General features: G+C 43.4%; 1 protein-coding gene across 1 annotated transcript in view; it reads left to right on the forward strand.

Moving 5' to 3' along the window:
* Positions 1-22,486, forward strand: part of EPG5 (ectopic P-granules autophagy protein 5 homolog) — a 106,286-nt gene that overhangs the window by 11,424 nt on the left and 72,376 nt on the right. Inside the window, exons 2-13 of the mRNA XM_029922924.1 lie at positions 367-1,311; positions 2,523-2,760; positions 4,075-4,211; positions 5,105-5,212; positions 6,112-6,185; positions 8,044-8,149; positions 10,605-10,719; positions 11,123-11,273; positions 14,704-14,859; positions 18,096-18,253; positions 19,381-19,535; positions 21,143-21,283. Of these exons, the coding sequence (XP_029778784.1) occupies positions 367-1,311; positions 2,523-2,760; positions 4,075-4,211; positions 5,105-5,212; positions 6,112-6,185; positions 8,044-8,149; positions 10,605-10,719; positions 11,123-11,273; positions 14,704-14,859; positions 18,096-18,253; positions 19,381-19,535; positions 21,143-21,283 (2,484 nt within the window). The remainder of the gene's footprint in view (positions 1-366; positions 1,312-2,522; positions 2,761-4,074; positions 4,212-5,104; positions 5,213-6,111; positions 6,186-8,043; positions 8,150-10,604; positions 10,720-11,122; positions 11,274-14,703; positions 14,860-18,095; positions 18,254-19,380; positions 19,536-21,142; positions 21,284-22,486) is intronic.

Here is a 22,486-nt window from a genome sequence, read left to right on the forward strand (position 1 = left end):
TATGTTTGTAAAGATGAAGATAAGTCTATTGAGGCCTAAGCTACTTGGAGACTGTTCTGTTTCACTTGACCTCTAGCAGAATGGAGAACAACCTAATTAAAACTTTCCTCCTCTGTTCTCAGATCATAATTTGTTGCTTACTTTGATGTCTTTCTCTTTTGGGATTATACTAGTGAATCTCCCAAATTTATTGTAGTCAAAACTGAATAATAGGAAACATGAAACACTTGCTCAAGAAATTTTTTTAGATTCCATTTGCTAAATTATAAAATTTAGATTTTATATAAAGTTTAAGAATTTCTTATGTTGAAGTCATGAATTACTGCTATGTTACAAATTAATTCACATTATAAATCTTGTTTTTAGGAAAAGAAAAAATCTGAACCCTTTCAGAGGGAAGAATCTGATGAAGTCTCCCTTCTGAAAACCTCCAGAGAGCTGGAAATCCCTGCTCCAGCTTGTGAATTCAGAGGAGACTGTCCGCAGGCGTTAGCTGATTCTCAGCTTCAGAATGCTCCCAGTGGACCCAACGAGAGTGAAATGTTTGATGTACCACTTACCTCCTTAACTATAAGCAGCGAAGGGTCCCTGGCATGGAACACAGAGGCCCCAAAGGAAGGGGAGGAGGTCAGAGCCTGTGTGGGGGACGATGCAGTGAAGCTAAAGGTTGACCCTGGAGACAATACTGGAACCAAAGTAGAAACCCCCAAGAACTTTACAGAAGCGGAGGGAAGTAAATTGATACAAGGTGGGCCTTCTGAAAGCACCTTGCCACCTGATATTTTTCATACTCAGCAGGAAATGGAAAATTTGCAGGTCAGAGAAACTCCAAAAAAGAAAGAAGACAGACAAGCCTTGGGTCATTCTCCAGAGGTGCTACAAAACGTTGGCTTGCAGAGTTCTTGTGAGGCCAAAGACATTTTTCAGCCACCGAGAGTGAAAACACTGTATCCCCAGCTGCCAGTGGAAATTGCTGGAGCAGTACCAGCCTTGGTGGGCGTGAAACCCTTGTTCCGCAGTGAGCGGCTCTACCCCGAGCTCCCCTCTCAACCAGAACTGGTACCATTCACGAAAGAACAGCTAAAAATCTTTGAGCCTGGCTCGTGGCTGGAAAATGTGGAGTCTTATTTAGAAGAGTTTGACAGCATGGCTCATCAGGACAGGCACGAATTTTACGAGCTGCTGTTGAACTACTCACGCTGTAGGAAGCAGCTGCTGCTGGCTGAAGCTGGGCTGCTTGCCCTGACGTCTGATTGCCAAAATGCGAAAAGTCGACTGTGGCACTTTAAGGAGGAGCAGTTGTCTGTGCAGGTATTTTGGCTATTTCAGGAGCCTGGTGGATTTGCAGTGGAGGTGCTGTTCTTGTGAGGCCGTCCAGGGCTGGAGTGTGCTTATACTCACGCTTGACCCTGACCTAGCCCAGAGTAGTACAGTGGAGGAGTCACAAAGTCAGATGCCTGCAGGGGCCAAGCAGGTGACCTAGAGAAGTGCAGTGGGCTGAGCGGGACGGTGGTCACTGGGTAAGCTCCTGCCTGGCCCTACGGGGGCAGCTGCTCTTCCGTCCTAGCTGCTTCTTGCTTTGAGGCTGTGTTGGCCCAGCATTGCCACATCTTTGCAATTCCTCAGAAGAGCTGGGAATGCATATTTTTATGGGAGGGATCCTGATATGTAAATGTTGTCAACAAAATACAGAGTAGCGGCCAAGCAAGTCATGTCTCCAGGTCAGATCCAGCCTGTGAACCATTTAGTTTGTTACCTTGGGCATAATGCCAGGAACATCCAATAGGTACAGAGTGTCAAGGAGACCATGATCCATGGAATAACTTGAGAGATGATGAGGAAACAGGGAAGGCAATTAGATGTGACCCTATGGAGGCCAAGGTGACCATTAGGAAAGCCGTTTCATAGTGGCCTGGGAAGGATGGCAGGGAAGAGAAGGCCACTCTTGCCACACTTGTGGCAGTGAAGGGAAGCTGGAGATGTGCTTTCCAATCCCTAATCCTTATATATTGGGATCTCTTATTTATCGTGTATCTCTCTTTGTAGATAGAAAGGAGTCTGGGGAGAGGGGAGCATTTGAAAATACTAAAAAGGAGGATAGAATCAAGAACACAGGTGAAGGTGTTAGCATTGGAAAGAAGGGGTTTCTTTTGAGCAGAGGGTAGATACAGAGGTATTTTGAAGTCCCTTGAAGTTGTAGGGATCTCACATTGTCTTCAGTGTTTGTAAAGTAGAAGGTAAGATTATTGATCATGAGAGGCTTAAGGGCAAGTTTTATTATTTTTTTTTCCTGAGGGTTTATTTTTCCTTCTTTGACCTTGTGATTGGCATCATAGTTCTCGGCATGGCACCTGATTATATATTTGATTTAGTCTTCCCTGTGTGGTAGTACTGTCCCCTCACCATGATTTGTAAGCTCTTTGAAGGTGGTACTGAGCCAATGCCTCGTATGCCCGCAGCCTGATTATTTCAAGTGCATAGAGTTAACTGGTTTGCTATTTTACCCTTTTGTTCACCACTAGGGAATCTGTGCGGATCAAGTGAAAGTTTCAGGCTATCATCGCTACCAAAGAGTAGAGATGAATGAAAATGCCCTGGGGGAGCTAAAGAAGCTATTTGATGCCAAGTCTGAGCACCTCCACCAGACCCTCGCTCTGCATTCGTATACCTCTGTGCTCTCAAAGTTGCAAGTGGAGTCTTACATTTATGCCTTACTCAATAGTTCAGCTGTTCTGAGGTCTTTAGCAGTTCAAGGCCGAGGTATGTGAATAATGGAAGTCTCACTCTTTCTTGTGGTGTGCAGTGAAAAAAGAATTGAGGGGTTTGTTGAATTGATTGTGTACGCATTGGAAGGGAACCTTTGTGCTGTTTTACCTTGCCTTCCCCAGCGTAGGGTTGAGATCTGCCTTCCTAGCAGTTCATGGGAGCTGGGCCAGATCTCCCTTCCCTGGGGCTCAGTCTGTGCTCCTCTGGGAAGCCAGAGAGCTTGCTTTTTTATCATTAATGCCCTTTACTGTCCTATTTATGTGCTTGTTAACCAAGTCGAGTTCAAATGCAGTTTTTGATTGTAGAACTGATACTCAGTGTACTTTTTCATCCCCTGTCTGTTGTACTTTATTTTTGCTTGTCTGGTTTGTTGGGTTGTTTTATATAACTTTCTACAGAGGAACCAAAACGTTTTGCATTTTTTTTTACCATATTTGGGTTTTGCAAAACTAGCTTTGATTGTGTGATGTGTTAAGCATGAGTTAGCTACTTGAATTATGCAGTTTTTATTTCTGAGGGAGATATTAGGAATATTTAAAGTAAAAAAAAAAAAATCCCTCCCCTCATTGATTTCAGAACTAATATAAGAGCCGGGGTTAGACCAGATATCTGCTGATATTTAAATGAAAAATTGATTTTGATGAAGTTAATTTTCCCTTTATAATACTTCACACGCTAGGATATTAAGTACATTTTTGGATGACATATTTAGTGGAAATTCAGATGTTTTCAAGTTTTATTTAAGTAATCTCTATACCCAGGGTGGGGTCGAACTCATAACCCCAAGATCATGAGTCGCATGCTCTTCTTACTGAGCCAGCCAAGTGCCCCAAATATATATATATGTATACATAAAAAATTTATAGTGTGTATATGTATACATATATATATATATATATATATACACACACACTTTAAATTTTTTATTTATCTTCTTAAGTTTATTTATTAATTTTTAAAGAGACAAAGCACAGATAGGGAAGGGACAGAGAGAGAGGGGGGGAGAGATCTCTGAAATGGGCTCTGTGTTGACAGCAGAGGGCCCAACACTGGGCTTGATCTCATGATCGTGAGCTGACTTGAGCTCATGACCTGAGCTGAAGTCAGACGCTTAACCAACTAAGCCGCCCACATGCCCCAGTTTGTGATATTTTTGATGCAGTTTTTCTCCTTTGGATTTTTATCTGAACTGAATAGTTTGAGAAGTTATTTATGTATTTATTTATTTATTTATTGGTACAGACACTAAAATTTCTCCCCAAAACACCACTTATATGGGCCTCATTTAGTCCTCTTTTTCATTTATAGCTTGTAAACAGACTGAAAGCTTTCCCTCTGATCTGTGTCAACTAAAGGAGTGCATTAGTGTCTTATTCATGTTCACCAGGAGGGTTAATGAAGATTCTCAGTTTCATGACGATATTCTTCTCTGGCTGCAGAAGTTGGTAAGGAAACAGATCATTGAAGAATTATCTCTGATTATATTTATTTTTTCAACAGCTTCTTCAGCTAATTTATTTGATATGTTAATTAGTGACACTTTCTTTGTTCATGACACATGGAAATAAGTTATCTACGACCTATCACACTACTTATCTGGTGTGTTATTAAGCACACAGTATTTTTCTCTCTAATAAAGTTTAAGCTAAATAATCTCGGGGCTTCAGCTTGAGAAGTGGAAATGTGGGAAGCATGCTCAACTAAAGATTAGCTCTGTATTTAATACAGGTTGCTGCTCTAAAATCTTTCATAGCATTTATTTTTAATCATCTTATATTTAATGTTGCATTAAAAAATTAAGAGAAAAAAGACAGGTGTCAGGATTTGGGGAATTTAAGAAAGATGTTAGGAGTATTAGAGAAGGAGGCTTATTTGTTTAGTGGTTTCAGTGGGGCTGCCTTGGGTATTTTTTTATTTTCATACAAAAGTTCTTACATATGTGGTAAGAGCCCAAGCATGCATACTTGGATTTGAGCATCTATTACAAACTGAGAACAGATTAAACTACTTGACTTGTATCTCACATGTGGCCAGGAACATTAGTAATTTATATTTTGCCAGATAATAAAATTGGGTTTGCAGGAAAGTACTTATGATATTTTGATTGTAGTACTTATGGGTTCATAGGCCTCTGTGTGTCTCTGCAATAGAAACTCACTGTTCATAGTATATCTTTGGTTATATATTATATGTATACTATGTATGTATGTGTGTGGTAGATTTCTGGTTATTTTTCTGAAAGATTCACGTATTTAAACATCAGCTAAGTGAATTACTAGGTCCTTAGTACTTTTTTCGTCTCCTTAAATAGTGAAACGCTGTGTTCTCTCCTGTTCAGGTATCAGTGTTACAAAGAGTTGGCTGTCCTGGCGATCACTTCTTCCTTTTAAATCATATTCTTCGATGCCCAGCTGGTGTTAGTAAATGGGCTGTTCCTTTCATCCAGGTATGATGAATGGTCATCCAGTTTTGAGTGGGATGAGAGAGATTTTTTAAAACATTTTTACTTGAAGAAATTGCCTTTTTTTCCTTGAAAAAGCTGCTTAAAATATTAATATTTAAAATTAAATTCTTAAAATATATCTATATGTATTTATAGATTCATAGGAGTTTTTATGCTGAAACTTCTTGAGCCACCCTAATTGATGAAATTAAGAAAGAGTTGTAAGCGTTCCCTTGTAGTCTGCTTGGAGGGTTCAGTGTATTTAATTCTGTAAAATTTCTGTGCAGAAGGCTCACTAGGCCTTTTTTTGTAGTACTCGACACAGCTTCGTAAATTAATGTACCTCACACCGCAGTTGGTCTAGACGAGACAGAAAGCTTGGGTGTCTCAGGTCTTTGATACGAGCAGAGATCCACATCTGTGCGACGATCAGCTCTCACGTAATCACCTTCAGTGTTGATTATGTGGTTCATGCTTCCTCCTCTCTGCTGCTTGCCTTTGGGTTGTTCTGTCACTCACAGCAACCACTCAGATGGATAGAAGCCAAGTGCAAGCCAAGTTCAACTTCTCCACATTTCTTTTTCTTCAGTATTTCTGGTGGTGAGAAGTTTGAATCCTTTCAGGTAGAAGGAAGACTTTTTGTTTTGTTCTGTCTTTGGATTAAAGCAGCAGCAGTGTCCTTCCTCCTGGACGGTCACAGTGGTTGAAGGACAGTGCTCAGCGAGCGCTGCTCTTGGAGGACAGCTGAGTCAGTACTGCCAGGGAGCCTGCGGGCCGTGCTCCCCTCTCGTGGATTCTTTGTTTTCATAAACACTCCCCTTGTCAGAATGCGGGGGAACTAAGAACGTGGGTACTTGGGTTGTTGGTTTTCTACAGTATGCTTTTTCCTTTTCTGATTGCAGATCAAAGTGTTGAATAACCCATCAGGGGTCTTTCATTTTATGCAGTCCCTTGCCCTGCTAATGTCGCCTGTCAAGTAAGTGTGGAAGAGCTTTATGAAGTAGAAATCGAAACACTTCTTTCTACCAAAGGATTGGCTTCCTAAACTGCCCAGATCGAAAGAACTGCTAAGGGAAGAGTCAGCATTCCAGAATTTAATATTGCAGCTTTTCTTTGGGTTGGATACCCTTTGTCCTCATGTGTAAACAGTTAAGCTTCTCTGGCCCCTTTTTAGCGGGTTTGCCTCTCCTGTCATATACGTCATTGTGAAAGGTGCTGTGGGGAGATAAGAAAGATCATCTTTTCCTTAGAAGAAGAGATTTAGAGGCAGAGGGGGAAAAGCACGAGTTGTCAAGCTGTGATTGGCACACTAGCACTGAAGAGGCTGAAGAGAGGAGGGTGGATCAGTGGAAGAAGGTTCCAGGTGCATGAGCTGAATTGCAAGAATTGGGTGGGTCTCAGTAGGAGAGGAGCAGACAGGGCGCTTGCGGTGGGGAGAACAGGCAGTGGCCCTGGGCACAGTATAGATGGCTGTGCGGAGGCCAGGCAGGGTGGCTGGAGTGAAGGACTGTGTGGGGGATGGTCGTACAGGTGCATAACCACAGTGACTTGATGATAGAAAGTTTTGACATTAAGACAGAGGGATCTAGATCTGATGTGGCCTGGGCATGGCAGCAATTGAGGGCTTTTGAACAAAGGTAAAAGTCATATCAAGGAAGGTTAGGATTGAGTGAAGGCAGAAGAAGATGTGCTTCTGCTTAATTAATTAAGGTACAGACTTCTGGCTCTCCTGGCTCTGGATCCCAACTCACCATCAAGAGGACACTTAACTGGGGAAGGAGGCACAGTCGTCTACGTGACCTTGAACAGTGTTAGCACCACTCGCTCTCGTTCCTGGAAAGCCTGTCTGCCTCAGAGCCCGGGTGGGATCGTGGTGTTGGGAAAGAGAAGGAGGCGTACCTAAGGTCATCTTCTCAGAAAGGGATGAAGTTGCTGGCTAAGTCAGGAAATTGTAGGAAAGGGGTGGTTCTGACATACCCTGTAGATGTCTGAGCCTGAGTGACTGTGAGGGCACTGGTGCCAAGAGACCGAAAAGACAGAAAGGAGAGCTGTTTTATAAGGAGGAATGTCGGAGGTCACTGGGGGCAGACACGTGCCGGATACCGGTGGACATCTGGGGCTTCAGGACTGGGGCTCCTCAAGTTGCAAGGGCAGCAGTGGACCTACAGAGCTGGAAGTCACGGGAGAAAGTTTCTGTGACAGCAAGGAATGGATGAAGTTTTCAGGGTCAGGCCACAGGGGAAAGAACAGGGACTGAGAACTGTATTTTGGGCCAAGAGGAGAAACTAATCTAGTTATACCTGCTCCTCAGGTTTAGCCAGCACCTTGTGACGTCTAGCTGGCAGGAATCCTCTCCAGTTCTCTCGCTCTGCCTGGGTGCAGGGCCTTCTCTGACACGTGGTAGATATGATTTTGACTTTAAAATGTTTTTGCATTTGGGTGTACTCTTTTGCCCTAAAGAAGCTTCTGAGTTACCTGCAGATTGTCCTTTTTTATTGAGTAGAGCATGGTTCCTTCAAGTCGTGTGCCTGGCAACACTCGGCAGGCCCTGCTCGAGTTAAGGCACCGCAGCAGTCCGTGCGTGTGGTCCCAGGGAGTGTGGGGGCCGTAACCGCAGTCACTCGTCATGACTAATTCAGAATGGAGGAGGTCTCCACACCAAGTTCGTGAGCTTTTAGCTTCCCTGAGTTTTATCCAGTTCTTATTTCTTGTTTGCTAATGTAAGCCCCTTTGAAGACTGGGTAAATGACTGACTCTTCTGGGTGAGCAGATGATCCAGAGTGCGTGCGGGCTTTCTGCGTTTATGTGATGGGTTGATTTCCCTTGGCCTTTAGAAATCGAGCAGAGTTCCTGTGGCACATGAAGCCCAGTGAGCAGAAGCCGTCCTCCGCGGGGCCTGCATCTGGGACATGGACGCTGGTCGACGAGGGAGGAGAGGAGGTAACTCGTCATGTCTGTGGTGTTTTGATTAATCATTTTTAAGCTCCTCTCATGTACCGCACATGGTTTTAAGCACTTTTCACATAGCATCGCATGGACTTCTCCCAGTGATCACAGGAGGCAGGTGCTGATGTGATCCCCACTTTACAAATGAGAAAACTGAGGCACGGGGGAGTGAAGGATTTTTCCCAGCTTATAAGGTCATTAAGTGGTGGAGCCTCTAGAGCCTGTGCTCTGAGCCGGCGTGCTATGTTGATGCCTTTGTGTAGAATATCTTCCGGTTCAACTGGGAGAATTTGGAGCCTGGGAATATTTTCATACGGTGTAAAATTTATATTAGGATTTACTTTTATGTAGTAGCAAGTTTCTGGACTCAGGATCTCCTAATAGGTAACATGAGTCTGTACAATAGAGAGCTGGGGCTTACCAGGGTTCTCCCTTTAACTGTTACAAATACTTCTCATCTGGATTTTCTCACGAGAAAAGTAGAAGATGGTTCTTTATTCATGATGAGGATTGAATGATCAAAATCCAGTTTCTCAAGATAATACTTACTGGTTTTTCTTTCTGCCATATACGGGGTTAGTGTATTTGTGGGGAGCCTTCCCTTCAGCTGGTTACCAGCCCTGGTGCTTTTCTACGGTTCACATCCTGATTGGATGTGCTGTCCAGGATGGCCAGGGGCCACATTTACTAAGACTCCTTCTTTTTAAAAGGAATTAATAGATCGCAGCAGGCAGTTCTCAGAATGAGAGCCATGGCAGGCGTGGGGATCATGCCTGTGTTTCCCCAAGTGAATGGGGAGCCCTTCACACACATCTTACCCTTTAGACATCTTTCCTAGAGACTCAACAGTCCCCTTGAAGAGAGTTTCTCAGGAGCTGGTGCAAATTGGTCTTTTAGAGATTGTGGTGGAACAGATTCCACCCCCGCCCCCCCCCCCAGGAGTGTTCTCTCCTGAGAGAAGTCTTTTCTGGGGTAGGTTTCCTGCATTTGCTCCCAGAGACAGATAACGATAGAGGACCCTGCGGTGGTATCTGACTCCTGGTTACCACTCACCGATTGTTGAGTGAATTCCAGAACTGGGGGAGTAGATAAGAGGGTTGAGGGTGCTGTTGGCCCCGGAAAGGCCGTGGCCAGGAAGGCGGACCAGATCCGTCACATCAGTGGTGGTTTGATGCCAGCTGTGTATTACAACTGCCTGGGCAGCTTACGTCTCTCGCCCAGGCCCATCCCCAGACATCCGAATGTTTAAAAGCATCCTTGGTGATTCTTTCCTTTTTTTGTTTAAAAAAATTTTTTTTAATATTTATTTATTTTTGAGAGACAGAGAGAGAACGTGAGTAGGAGAGGGACAGAGAGAGACAGAGACACAGAATCCGAAGCAGGCTCCAGGCTCTGAGCTGTCAGCACAGAGCCTGATGTGGGGCTCAGACTCACGAGTTGTGAGATCATGACCTGAGCTGAAGCTGGACGCTTAATCAGCTGAGCTACCCACCCGCCCCAGCTCCTTGGTGATTAACGTGCAGCCAGAGCTGAGAGCTACTGCTCTAAGTGGAGCTGAGGTTTGCTTGTTAGCCATTTAGGACCTAAACTGGGGGGGGAAATGTGTGGCTTGGGAAATTATGAATGAATTACATTAGTCCCTTGTTGAAATTGAGGTGATATATTCCTCAGGATCTCTGGATTCTTTATAGCATTCGCTTTTGAATGTAGCATATCTTAGGACACAGATCAACTTGATTTCTAAACTTGCATATCAAACAAAAACTTCAAAGATTTCCTCCATATAATCACCACCTACGGCCTGTTACTCTCTCCTGCTTCGGCAGCACCGGTTGACAGCAGAGCTGCGCTTATCTATGGCAAATGCAAAGACAGTTAAGTACTACGGTAGGCCTTGCTTTTGGGCAAGAGATCTGTAGCTAAAATAACTTGGACTCAGTATGTGGTTCTTTAATTGATGTTGTCCTAACAGTGAGCTTTCTGGTAAGATTCCTTACTCTAGAAGAATTTTTTTGTTTAAATCTTCTTTGGGATGGAGATTTTTTTTCTTTTATAGTTTATTGTCAAGTTGGTTTCCATATAACACCTAGTGGTCATCCCAACAAGTGCCCTTCTTCATGCCCATCACCCCTTTTCCTGTCTCCCCCACCCCTGTCAGCCCTCAGTTTGTTCTCAGTATTTAAGAGTCTCTGCTGGTTTGCCTCCCAGATTTAATGAGAGCAGTTTTGGCCACTGAAGGATGGATATGACCCAGATACACATAAAATTGTGCTTGCCATTTTGGGGGATTTATAGCCCATCGGCGGAACTGATACAGAGAGGAGAGTCCATGAAGACACATGGTCCCTGATGTGCCATTCATGCCCATGACAGTTTAGCCCCTGTTAACTTTAAAGCACGATGCATTCTCATCAAATTGGCTGACCTGACTTTGCATCTTCTCCCTCAGGATGAAGACCCTGAGACCAGTTGGCTTCTCCTTAACGAAGATGACTTGGTTATCCTTTTGTCACAGTTTCCGTTTCATGAGCTCTTTCAGCATCTTCTTGGGTTTAAAGCAAAAGGTAGACTAATTTCTTTTGTCCTGTGTGAAACGTGACAGTGTCAAGTTCAAAAGCATCCAGCCTTCCATCTCATTCAGTTCCTGATTCAGGTTCCCCTGTGCCTGGCCGTGCTGTACAGAGATGGCTTATCAGACCTCAGTGAGATTTCTTCCTTTCTCTCTGGTGCTTGTAATTCCCCACTTGGTGCTGAGATGCAGGGAGCCACCTGGCTTGCACATTGCCCAACCTCGATAAATTGTTTTCATTCTGCACTTTGTCTCCGGTTTCCCGTCTCCTGTTGACACGGGGATTGTTAATATTTCTACCTTGGCTTTGTGTCCTCATCAAGGTATTTACAACTGTGTCCTTCAGTGTTTTTTTCATAGCATTTATAATTTTTTCCTTTTCTCCAATGAACTTCTAGGTGATTATTTGCCTGAAACAACAAGACCTCAAGAGATGATGAAAATGTTTGCCTTTGCTAACTCACTAGTGGAGCTTCTAGCTGTGGGATTAGAAACCTTCAACAGAGCACGCTACAGGCAGTTCGTGAAACGAATTGGTTATATGATCAGGTAACACCGCTCTTGGTACATCTGTTTCTATTTGCTGTCACCTTGGTCAGATGCAGATTCTGCGGAATTGGGATGATGGACATTTTAGTGTGTACTTCATATCTGACTGATCATAAGAGTAAGATTTTTTTTTTCACCACCTAGCAGATGGGAATTCTATGAATGCTTCCAGTCAGGATATTTGGTTAATTATCTCACATTTAACTGGTTTGCTAGATAATTGCCCTTAGAGTTAAGATCCTCAAAGCAGTTGCTGGATTGAACTTGGCCAGCGAAACTGAACTTGGTCAAGAAAAATGAACCTCGTTCCTTTTCCTTCACTTGCTCTTTCCTTCTACTTCCTAACCTTTGCCTGGGAATTGGCACTTAGCTGTGAAAGAGTGGCAGCAGCGCTTTTTGTCATTGTTTCCCTGTTTTCTCTCTGTATTTTTACTCTCATTTTATGTTAAATACCATTTAAAGAAAGTTGCAAAGCTTTCACCCACTATATTTGAACTAGGGAAGGCATTGTCATTTATTTGATTGGAAAATGAGTTTATGTTTTTATTATCAAGTATGAATAAATTTTGACCATATGTACTGCTTTTCATTGAATTAATTTTTTATCCTCTTTTCTGCATCATTGGTTTTTCTGTATTTACTTGGTCATTCCCTATAGCATATAAATATGCTGTTATTTCTTCCAACCACCCTTCCCTCCAAAAAAAAGCCTCTAAAGCCCCTCCCCTTCTCCAGTTTTTGTTCCCAAAGCAAAATAGACTTTAATTAATTTATTTTAGATGTGTATCCTTGTGCTTGGGAAAGCCAGGTAAATGATTATAGGATGCCCTGAAAGGCTGGAGGATGACTTTAAAGGGCTTGAGAAAGATAATGAACATGAGATGGTGGCAGGAGGGATGGCTGGTGACTTGAAGAGTGATTTCTTAAAAGCTAAAAGCATATTTACTTATTATCAGAAGTCCAGACATTTATTTGCTGATTCTGCTTGGTGTAAATAAGGTAAAATCTGTCCTCGGGCTCATACACATGAGGTAGGATTGAATGTTCATTATGTGCCAGGATTATACCTCCTCATTTTATTCTCTCAGTAACTCTATGGGAAAGGCATTGTTATTATTGCTTTAAGGTCAGTAGCCCCTCTTTATATTGTTTCTGTGTTAATACTTACAGCTGATTCTTGTAGCATATTATGACTATTCTTTCTTTGTGTTCCATCTGCTTACTTTTCTTTGTATCTATCACAGATTCTTCTCACATCTTCCAGTTGTAGAACACTTTCTACAAGGTCCCTCTCTTCAGGTCATCTGTTGGTTCCAGGTTTTTCCCTCCATTCTTGCCTTAACTCTCCACAATCAGGCTTTCCCCTGGTACTACCCAAACAGCTCTTATTTTTTATTTATTTATTTTTCATTTTTAAAAAGGTTTTTTATTTATTTTTGAGAGACAGAGAGAGACACAGTGCGAGCAGGGGAGGGTCAGAGAGAGAGAGGGAGACACAGAATCTGAAGCAGGCTCCAGGCTCTGAGCTAGCACAGAGCCCGACGCGGGGCTCGAACCCACGTACTGTGAGATCATGACCTGAGCTGAAGCCGGATGCTTAACCGACTGAGCCACCCAGGTGCCCCTCAAACAGCTCTTAGGAATGCTGTTGCCGTGGAACTTTGTTGTACTGATCCAGGGGCCGACTCTGAGTCTCCCTCCTCCTTTACATCTCTCCCGTCGCTTACATGCCTTTCGCAGAGTTGCTCACTTTCTCCTTAAAACACTTTCTTTGGCTCGTTTCCAGGATCCCCCATTCTCCTCGTTTCTCCTCCATTTCACTGGCTGCTCATTTTCTGTCTCGTTGGTGGTTTTCATCCTCACCTCCCAAACTTCTTGATGTCCGAGTGCCTCAGGGCTCAGTTCCTGGGCCTCTTCTCTCCCATCTCAACTTGCACCTGGGACCTCATCTGTTCTCGTGTCTTTAAATATCACCTAGATACTGTTAGGATTGTCCGAGTTCTATTTCCAGCCCATGCCTCTCTTAACTCTTAAGCTTGTAAGTGCAGCTGCCAAGTCTGCACCTCTGCTTGGATGACTCATGAACACCGTAGTTTAATACACCCAGTAGGCCTCCCTCTTCCCACCCCCCACACTGCTCTCCGCGGCCTTCTGATTTCAGTAAATGGTAGCTTCGTTCTCATCGCTCAGGCCGGAACATTGGTGTCATCTCCGACCTTTCACACCCCACATCCAGTCTGATGCTGAAGATGCATTTATGTGCCTCTAAGAAAGAAAAAAATGCTACCAAAATATGGCACGTTAGCAATGTAATACACATACCAGTTGCAGGGATGAAATGTGCATCCTTTCGAACCAATGAAACATGCTATTTCCAGAAGTCAGCTGGAATTCTCACCTTTACTGCTACCACTCTAGTTCATTCTTAGATACTTCTCCCTGGTTGTAATTCTGATCGCCTCCTGACCTCCTTCCTGCTTTGCCTTGCTCTCCCCCCAGCTTATTCTCACAAGAACCGGTGTCCCCTGTAAGTGGTGAGTTAGCTCATGCCATTCCTTTGTTCCCAGTCCCATTCAGGGAAAAAGCCACAGTCTTCACAGTGATCTCCAGCAGCCTTCATGGTCTGGTTTCCTGTCACTTTTCTCATTTCCTCTCCAGCCAGTCTCCCTCTCACTTACCTTGCTTTTGCACACTGGCTGCCTTGCTGTTCCTCCACTGTGCTGACCACGCCTCAGAGCCTTCATGGTGTTCCTCCTCCTCCTCCCCTCCTCCTCCATCCTCCTCTCCTCCACCTCCTCCTCTTCTGTTTGTTTATTTTTGAGAGAGAGAGAAAGAGAATCAGCAGGGGAAGATAGAGAGGGAGACAAAATCCGAAGCAGGCTCCAGGCTCCGAGCTGCCAGCACGGGGACTGACGTGGGTCTCCAGCTCATGAGCTTTAAGATCATGACCTGGGCCAAAGTTGGATGCTTAACCCACTGAGCCACCCAGGTGCCCCTGGTGTTTTTTCTTTTACCTGGTTGCTCTTCCCTTAGATATCCCTGTAACTTCCTCCTATGTTTACCGGAATGTCCCTCTTTAGTAAGGCCTTTCCTTCTCCCAACCAACCCCCTTACTCTGGCCAACTTCTCTTACTCCAGAGAAACTTTATTCCTCTCTCCTACTTATTTTTCTCAATGTCACTTATGACCTGTGACAGACTGTATTTTTCACTTTATTTTGTTTATTGTCCATTTGCCCTCCATTAAATGTAAACCTCATGAGGGTAGTGTTTGTACCCCCCGCCCCCGCTTTGAATTCTTTTCAGAACTTAGAAGATAGTAGGCATTCGATAAATATATATTGAATAAATTTGTGCTTCAAATGTAATATAAAGGTGCCAGGATTGAGTGCATTGATGCAAAGTGTCATTTTGCCTTTCTTCATGCTCAGGATGACCCTTGGTTATGTGAGTGACCATTGGGCACAGTTTGTGAGCCACAACCAAGGCTTGGGTTTGGCCCAGCAGCCCTACTCCATGGAGAAACTACAGGTTGAATTTGATGAGCTATTTTTGAGAGCTGTCCTACATGTGCTGAAAGCCAAAAGGTAAGGAATATGATGATAGTTGGGGAGAAGTGACTCTCGGGCGAGTGACAAAGAGTGGCATGAAAGTCATTGACTATGGAAGATGTCTTATAATAATGTCTAGGTGTATTTCACCCATTTCTTGTCTTGGGCAAATTCATGGCTTTAGTTTCCTTATTTACAGTGGTGATTGAAATGCTCCTTCTTTAAGATTTTTTTTCAGTCTTAAAATAACCCAATTCTGATGTCTCAGTTTTGCCATCCCTGAACTTTTGGGGTAGCCTAGAACAAGGCCTGAATTCTGTTTCTCAGCATCTCAGTGCCTGAGTGAGGAAGAGTAGTGCACAGTGAAAATGATTTGCCAGTTTTATTATTTAAGTTGTCTTACTCTGAGGGTTTCAACGTCTAGGGTTCTTATAGGTCCCGGTCCCCTGTCCTGGCTGTGTAGATGCTGTTTTCTGATTATGTCGTCTTTCTTGCCTATAACCCTGGGATGCACTTGAGGTGGAGGCAGGGGGACACTGGTACCTCCTGCACTGTCTTCGTGAGCTTTTGGCCAAGGGTAGGAGCAAGTTCTGCCCACAGCACTGTGCCCTCTGCTAGGAGATGTTTGCTGGCCTCCAGCTTCGCTCATTAACTTCCCACTCTTCCCCACCTCTGCCTTCTTGTGAGCTGTGTTCCCTCTTGGCATGGGTCTCTTAGCCTCAGCCCTGTATGTATTATGTGTTTTGGAGGGGGATTGAGTCTTGCCTGCTCTTTACTGTCACCTTGGGCAAGTCACCTAGTGTTTGCGTTCTCACCTTCTTCATTTATAAAATGGAGGTTATGACACTACCTGTTGTGTTGACCCCATGGACATGTCACCAGGATGAAATGCGGAAGTACATGGAAATACTGTCTAAACCCTGAAGGACTTTTTGGGTGTAAGTGGTGGTAGTTCTTTTCTCGTTTCAGATGAAGAATAGAGTAACTGCTCCCTTAGAGAAGTATCAGAACTCCTTGACTAAGTATTGAGCACTCAGAAGGTATGCGTCTAAGAGAAATAGAACTTGGGCTTAGAAATCTTTAGATTTTTCATTATACATTCTATGTTGTCCATAAATTCAGTGGTCTCATGAGGTGCACCAGATCTGTGCAGAACCCGGCGGGGTTCAGGAATGGTGTCCCATCTCTGCTCTCCTGTTACGTGTTCTTAAACCTGCTTAGCTGAGATGGAAAGTTCTCACCGTAGCTGCTAGCTCTTAGATTCTGAGCTGTGAACTCTCCTCTAGTATGTGTAATCCACAAAGATGATAATCATTTTGAACTTTAAAATATCAAGAACTGTTATTCTTGAGTTTAATTTATTTTAGGAAAGAAATTATAGGAGAGGGGCACCCGAGTGGTTCAGTCCGTTGAGCGGCCGACTTTGGCTCAGGTCATGATTTCACGGTTTGTGGGTTCGAGCCCCATGTTGGGTTCTGTGCTGACAGCTCAGAGCCTGGAGCTTGTTTCAGATTCTGTGTCTCCCTCTTTCTCTTTGCCCCTCTACCCCTCATGCTCTGTCTCTCTCTGTTTCAAATTAAATAAACTATAAAAACTTAAAAAAAAAAAAGAAATTCTAGAAGAATCAGGTACTTAAAGCCATGAAATTTAAATTTATTTGGCACTCCAATAGAAATTTCTGACAGTGGTTATCTCCCAACCTAAAGCAAAACAAACCCTAAAGATAGCAAAAGCCCAAGTACCTACTGCATATTGCCATGTGGGGAATTGGTAGCCCGAAATACAGCATCCTGTGACTTCACTTTTAAGGCCTCTACAGTTTCCCCTCACTGTTTTGGGAGAAGTCATACAAGAGTGTCAGGTCCTGTGTGAGGCGTTAGGATAATTATTTAATACGATAGAAGCTTGGCCCACCTGAAGTTACAGTTTCTTCAACCTGTGCTCAAGATTCTAGCTATTGCTTTTCAGAATCTAGGTCAAGTGGCTTGGGCATAGATGTGGGTCAGGCACGAACTATTTAATACCTTTTTTTTGTTCTCTTAATATGCTTTGTTTGTTATTGGACAATTTATAGTTTTGCCCAAAATAAAGCAACAGTTTTGAGTGCCTCCCTGTTTTTTTCAAAGATTTTTTTGATAATAAAATTCACACCACAAAATTTTAATGAGCTTTTGTTGAGTGCTGATTTTTTTCAAGAAACTAGTTTAGGTAGTGGATAATTAAAATACAAGACTCGCGTCCACGTGGTGGTTTATTCAAAGATGCACAAAACTTGGTGTCTGCTCTCAAATTGTTGTGGTTTGTATGTGTGTGTAAATTACAGTGACTTGAGGCGTTTCTCACTGTGTGGTTTGAGAAGCGCTTGAGTCTGAGTCACCTGTGGTGACTTGAATGTGCAAATCTTTGGGCCCCAACTGTGATCTACAAAACTAGGATCTCTGTGGTGTCAGGATGGCCGAGTGGTCTAAGGTGCCAGACTCAAGCTTCCGCTTCCCAAAACCAGGATCTCTGTAGGCAGGCCTTGGAATCTGCATTTTCCACAAAGTTTTTTTGGCCACTCTAGCATGATATCGCCAAAGTCAGGTGCGGACAGAATTCTGTGATAGTGCTCAGGAGGACATCAGAGGAGGGCTTCACAAATGAATTGATAGCCACTTGAAGGGAAGAGGGTGTCACCAGGCTTGTCCAGGAATGGTCTGAACACAGCGAGGGCTCTGGTTAGAAACATGGGTCTGAGCTGTACATGCAGGCCTTCGAATGCAGGGCTGAAGGGTTTGCATTTCACTCAGTGATGAGTGAGGAGTCACTGAGGGCTTCTGATGCCCCTCCCACCCCGGCACGCGTGTCTGTGTGGACACACGTACCTGTACGTATGCTCACGCACACACACCCGCCTCCATGCAGCCTGTCACCTGGGTCTTAACAAGATCTTCGGTTTAACACACAGCTCTACCTCTTACTCCCTGTTCTGTGACTTGGTGGCCTTCTGTATAAACTGGGAATAGCGTCAGTCATAGTCCTTGCCTGGGTCTTGCGCGGGTGGAACGAGATGATGTAGGGTGATTGGAACAGGACGCGGCACAGAGTAAGTGCTTTGTGAGTATTGCTGTTATTGTTACCCGTCCTTGAGGTGTTGATGGCCGAAGCATGTTAGAGAAACTGCTGCCCTGGGATTTGAGAATTTTTTTTCTACCAAAGCAGGTCTGCCTGCTTTCTCAGTGTGGTGAAGTTGACTGAGGTATGACATTATTCCCACTCTTTGAATCATGCAGACTTGGCATTTGGCTGTTTATGTCAGAGATGCCCTTCGGGACGCTGTCCGTGCAGATGCTCTGGAAGCTCTTCTACCTCATGCGCCAGGTGGAGAGCGGGAACCTGGAGCGGCTCTGCGTCAGTCTCCCGCCTGCCGAGTGCAAGAGGCAGCTCCAAGGTACGGCGGCCGCGGCGGGTCTTCTCCCACCTGTGCGCTTCGCTCCTCGTGGCGTTATTCGTCTTGTCTTTTAGAAGGACTAAGAGTCATTGTACTCTGTGCACTCGTGAGTAAACATTGTAAAATTTGCAAGATGGCTTTGTTGTTTTGACGTACTAGAAAGATAATTTCAATTTTCGTTACTCTTGAAATGCTCTGGGTGGTACCTCCGTACGATCCCAGTTTGGGGATGGGAAATGAAAAGTGGGTCGTTAATGCCTCCATGGAGTTAGTTTGAAAATACAGGGCATTTGACAGGCTGCTTTTGATTTCTCAAAGGTGTGAACATCTGGAGAGAATTGTAGGCTTACTGCCTGCTTACTGTGAACATTCCGTCAGGGGAATACATGTTTTTAAACAGGCTCCTTTTTTTTTTTTTTTTTAAATCATTCCTCTGTAACTGCCTTTGTGGCATTCAGTTTTCGGTCACAGATCACAGAGCTGTTTGTCAGTAGCGCTCCCTAGTGACAAAATGTAATATTGCTTATGCTGCATCCTCTGGGAAGCCGGTAAAACAGACCGTGTACGGTTTACCGCATTTATCAGTATTGCAGTCATGGTTATAACTTACTTCTTTCCCCAGATTCTTGGTTATAACTCATTTCGTGTTCCAGATTTTTCATTTATAAGGAAGTCTCTCTTGTTTGAGATGAGTGCTGTGTTGGTGTGGAGCGTTTGGCTAGTCTTAGCAGCTTTCGTTAGCTCATTCATTTGGCTGACAGTTACCAAGTAGCTTCAAGTGTGCCTTTGAAAATGTCTTACCTAGTGACAGTAGTAGCACTTTGCAGTTGACAACCTGTCCCTAGTGACTAGTGACTAGTCACTTAATCTTCAACAGCTCTTTAAGGCAGATGAGGAAATGGAGAATTGGAGATGTTGAATGTCACTGCTGAGGCTACGTTGTATGTAGACTTGGAATTTTATCTGGCCTCTAGCTTCTTCCCAATGCCTATAGAAATCTGTGCTGGAACAAGGCTCTTAAATATTTCTGCATATCTTTAATTTTATGTATTCTTTCTCTCTGGAAGAATACACGTGGTGGATGTTCATTCCTTACCCATTTTAATTTTCTTGCCATGAACTTGCAGATCCAGAGCACTTTGTGAACTTTGAGAAGTGTCTTTCTTCCATGAATAGCTCGGAAGAGATTTGTCTTCTGACAACATTTGCGCAGATGGCTCAGGCCAGAAGAACCAATGTGGATGAAGACTTCATAAAAATTATTGTTCTGGAGATATATGAGGTTAGAATATGAAGTTTCAGAAATCAGCTAAAAAATGTTTTCTTTTGGATTGTCCGTGCGTTGGTTCTTTGGGGATTGGTTCAAAGAAAGTGACTCGCTTGTATTGTCTGTATTTATGGAAGGAGATAGAAAATCCAAGGATTATCATTTTGCTCTAAGGAATATTGAAAATATGAATCATGCTCATTCGATTCCCCCCTACTATCTCTTGACATTTGATGCATGAGTTTTGTTGAGGAGCAGGCAGTCTGGCACAGCCTGACACTTGTGGTTTTCACGGTGTGTTGTGCCTCCGCCCGGCAACACTGCCAGCTACGCGGAAGCCTGGCTGCCCCACGGTGTAAACGAGATGGTGGAAGGCATACCCGTGCCAGAGCCAGGAGACCTGGGCTCGTTTGAACTCTGCTGTAATTGCCCGTCTTAAGGCAGGAAACACACCTCTCCGCTCTGGGCTCAGCTGCCTCGTCTGTAAAAGGACAGGCTGAGCCGTCCCTCACGGAGGAAGAGAGTGGACTTTGGATCCCTGTGTATTTAGAGGCAGAACCCAAAGTGGTTAATCAAGATTTTTATTGGAGTTTTGTATATTTTAAAATACGTATATTTTCGATTTAGGTTGTCATTTATCTGTTTATCTTCATTAAAAAATATTCCTTCCAAACTATTCAAGTACACTTAAGTAAAATTATGTTTGAAGAAGATTCTCTGAGTTTAATGCCTTCTTCTCAGTACTCTGGTTTGAGAGTGATAGAACTGGGTGATCCAAAGTTCTCTTCCAGGATCCAGTACTAGTCTGGTCCTGTACTTGTGTTTTATACTTACTTGTGAGGTTAAGGCCTAAGTGGATCTGGAACTCCAAACTACTATGGTATGAGAATACTGTGGGTGTGGAGGGAAGGTCTGTTTTCATGTACAGTAAGTGGCATTCTCACGGTCTATTGTGAAAGTAACAGTTATGCTCTTGTATGTTTCAAGGGTTTGGCCAGTACTCACAGTAAAAATTACACTGTGTACTCTATTCTAATTGTGTGTGTGTGTGTATGTGCATGTGTGAAATTGAAGTAACACTTAATCTAAATGAGATGTACTCTCACAATTTTCTATTCTATTCTGTTATTTTTCTGTTGTTATATTTTTTAAGAAAATGTGCTTGCCATTGGCATCAGTGGATTGTAACCTGTACTTTGGAATATATTAAGAGGAGTTGGTAGATGTTGATATTTTAGAAACTCATGTAGTTGGATCTTACTTTATAGGAGAGTATAGGTATTTCTCTGAAATATATTCTGATTTTCATCATTTTAGCAATTTTCTCAAGTTTAAAAAGTTTTTACACCAAAGGGACATAGCTACAGACAGACTTAGGATAGATTTCCTGATGCCGGTGCTTGAATTTATTACCAAGGTGCCTTTCTCTGTCCTCCTGACCCCCAGCCTCAGGTAGGCAGTGAGCTCTTTGTAGTTCTGGCATCTTTTTGAACATGGTGTGAACCGAGGCTCAGTGTGAGACTCTTTCTCCTTTACTTGAAAACATCCTGAATTATGGAACTGGGTTCTGACTGACAACTGATGGGATTGAAAGCGCCTTCTCCACCTCCTCCCACTTTTAGGTATCTTATGTCACCCTATCCACCAGAGAGACTTTTTCAAAGGTTGGTCGAGAGCTCTTAGGGGCCATCACAGCTGCTCACCCAGAGATAATTTCTATCCTGTTGGATAGAGTTCAAGACACCATTGACCAGGTTGGAATGGTAAGAGCACTGATTTTGTTTGTATGTTTTGCTTTTTTTGTTCTGTTAAATCCTGGAGTAATGGAGCAATGAGAAAAATAATCAGGTTGTTGGTAGTGACTGATGACAGGTGCAGCAGGATGAAGAGAGCAGGCACTGTGTCCCGGGCCCTGCCATTGACCAGGCCTGCTTGGGGTTAGCAGCTTCTTACAAAAAGCTGTGGTTGTTTCTCTTTAATCTCCTCAAAATGACTTGTACTTCCCTCAATAACAGGTTTTAGTAATCTTTTCTTTTTTCTTTTTTTTGAGAGAGAGCACATATGCACACATGCATGCACGGGGGAGGGGCAGAGGGAGAAGGAGAGAACGAATTTTAAAGCAGGCTGCACACGCAGCGTGGAGCCCAATGCAGGGCTGCATCTTGTGACCCTGCGATCATGACCTGAGCTGAGATCAAGAGTCGACTGAGCCGCACAGACGTCCCGTTAACAGGCTTTTCTTTTAGTTATAGTGTATAGTTAATAACAGTTTGTATTTCAAAGTTTGTTTGGCTTTCATAATTTTTATATTTTATACTTAGAAGAAACAACTATGATTAAGAAAGAAGGCCCTATTTACATAGGCCAAAAGCGAAAATAAAAGTGGTAATTTAAGTCGAACGACACATATGGTTTATTTCTGTCATTTGTCACAGTCCCTTTTGTAGTCTGTGGATGTTAAAATCAGCTGTATTGTGATATAAGTCACAGACGATACAGTTCATCTATTTAAAGCATGTAAGTCAGCGTTTTTCGTTTTTTCACAGTTGTGCAACCATTGGCACTCTCAATTTTAGAGCAGTTTTATCACCTCAGAAAGAAACCACCTACCCTTTCGCTATCACACTCTGTCCCTCCATTCCCTCTAGCCATAAGCCACCACTAGTCTACTTTCTGCTTCTATAAATATGACTGTTCTGGACATTCCGTATAAATGGGATCATACACTATGTGGTCTGTGAGTGGCTTCTTTTACTTAGTGTCCTGTTTTTCAGGTTCATCCATGTTGTAGCAGGAGTCAGCACTTCATGACTTTTAATGGCCAAATAATACTCCATTATACAGATGTGCCATTAAAAATTTTTTTTAATATTTATTTATTTTTGAAGGAGAGAGACACAGAGCATGAGTTGGGGAGGGACAAAGAGAGAGAGGGAGACACAGAATGAGAGGCAGGCTCCAGGCTC

This window comes from Suricata suricatta, chromosome 14 (assembly GCF_006229205.1).
Source record: "Suricata suricatta isolate VVHF042 chromosome 14, meerkat_22Aug2017_6uvM2_HiC, whole genome shotgun sequence".
NCBI lineage: Eukaryota > Metazoa > Chordata > Mammalia > Carnivora > Herpestidae > Suricata > Suricata suricatta.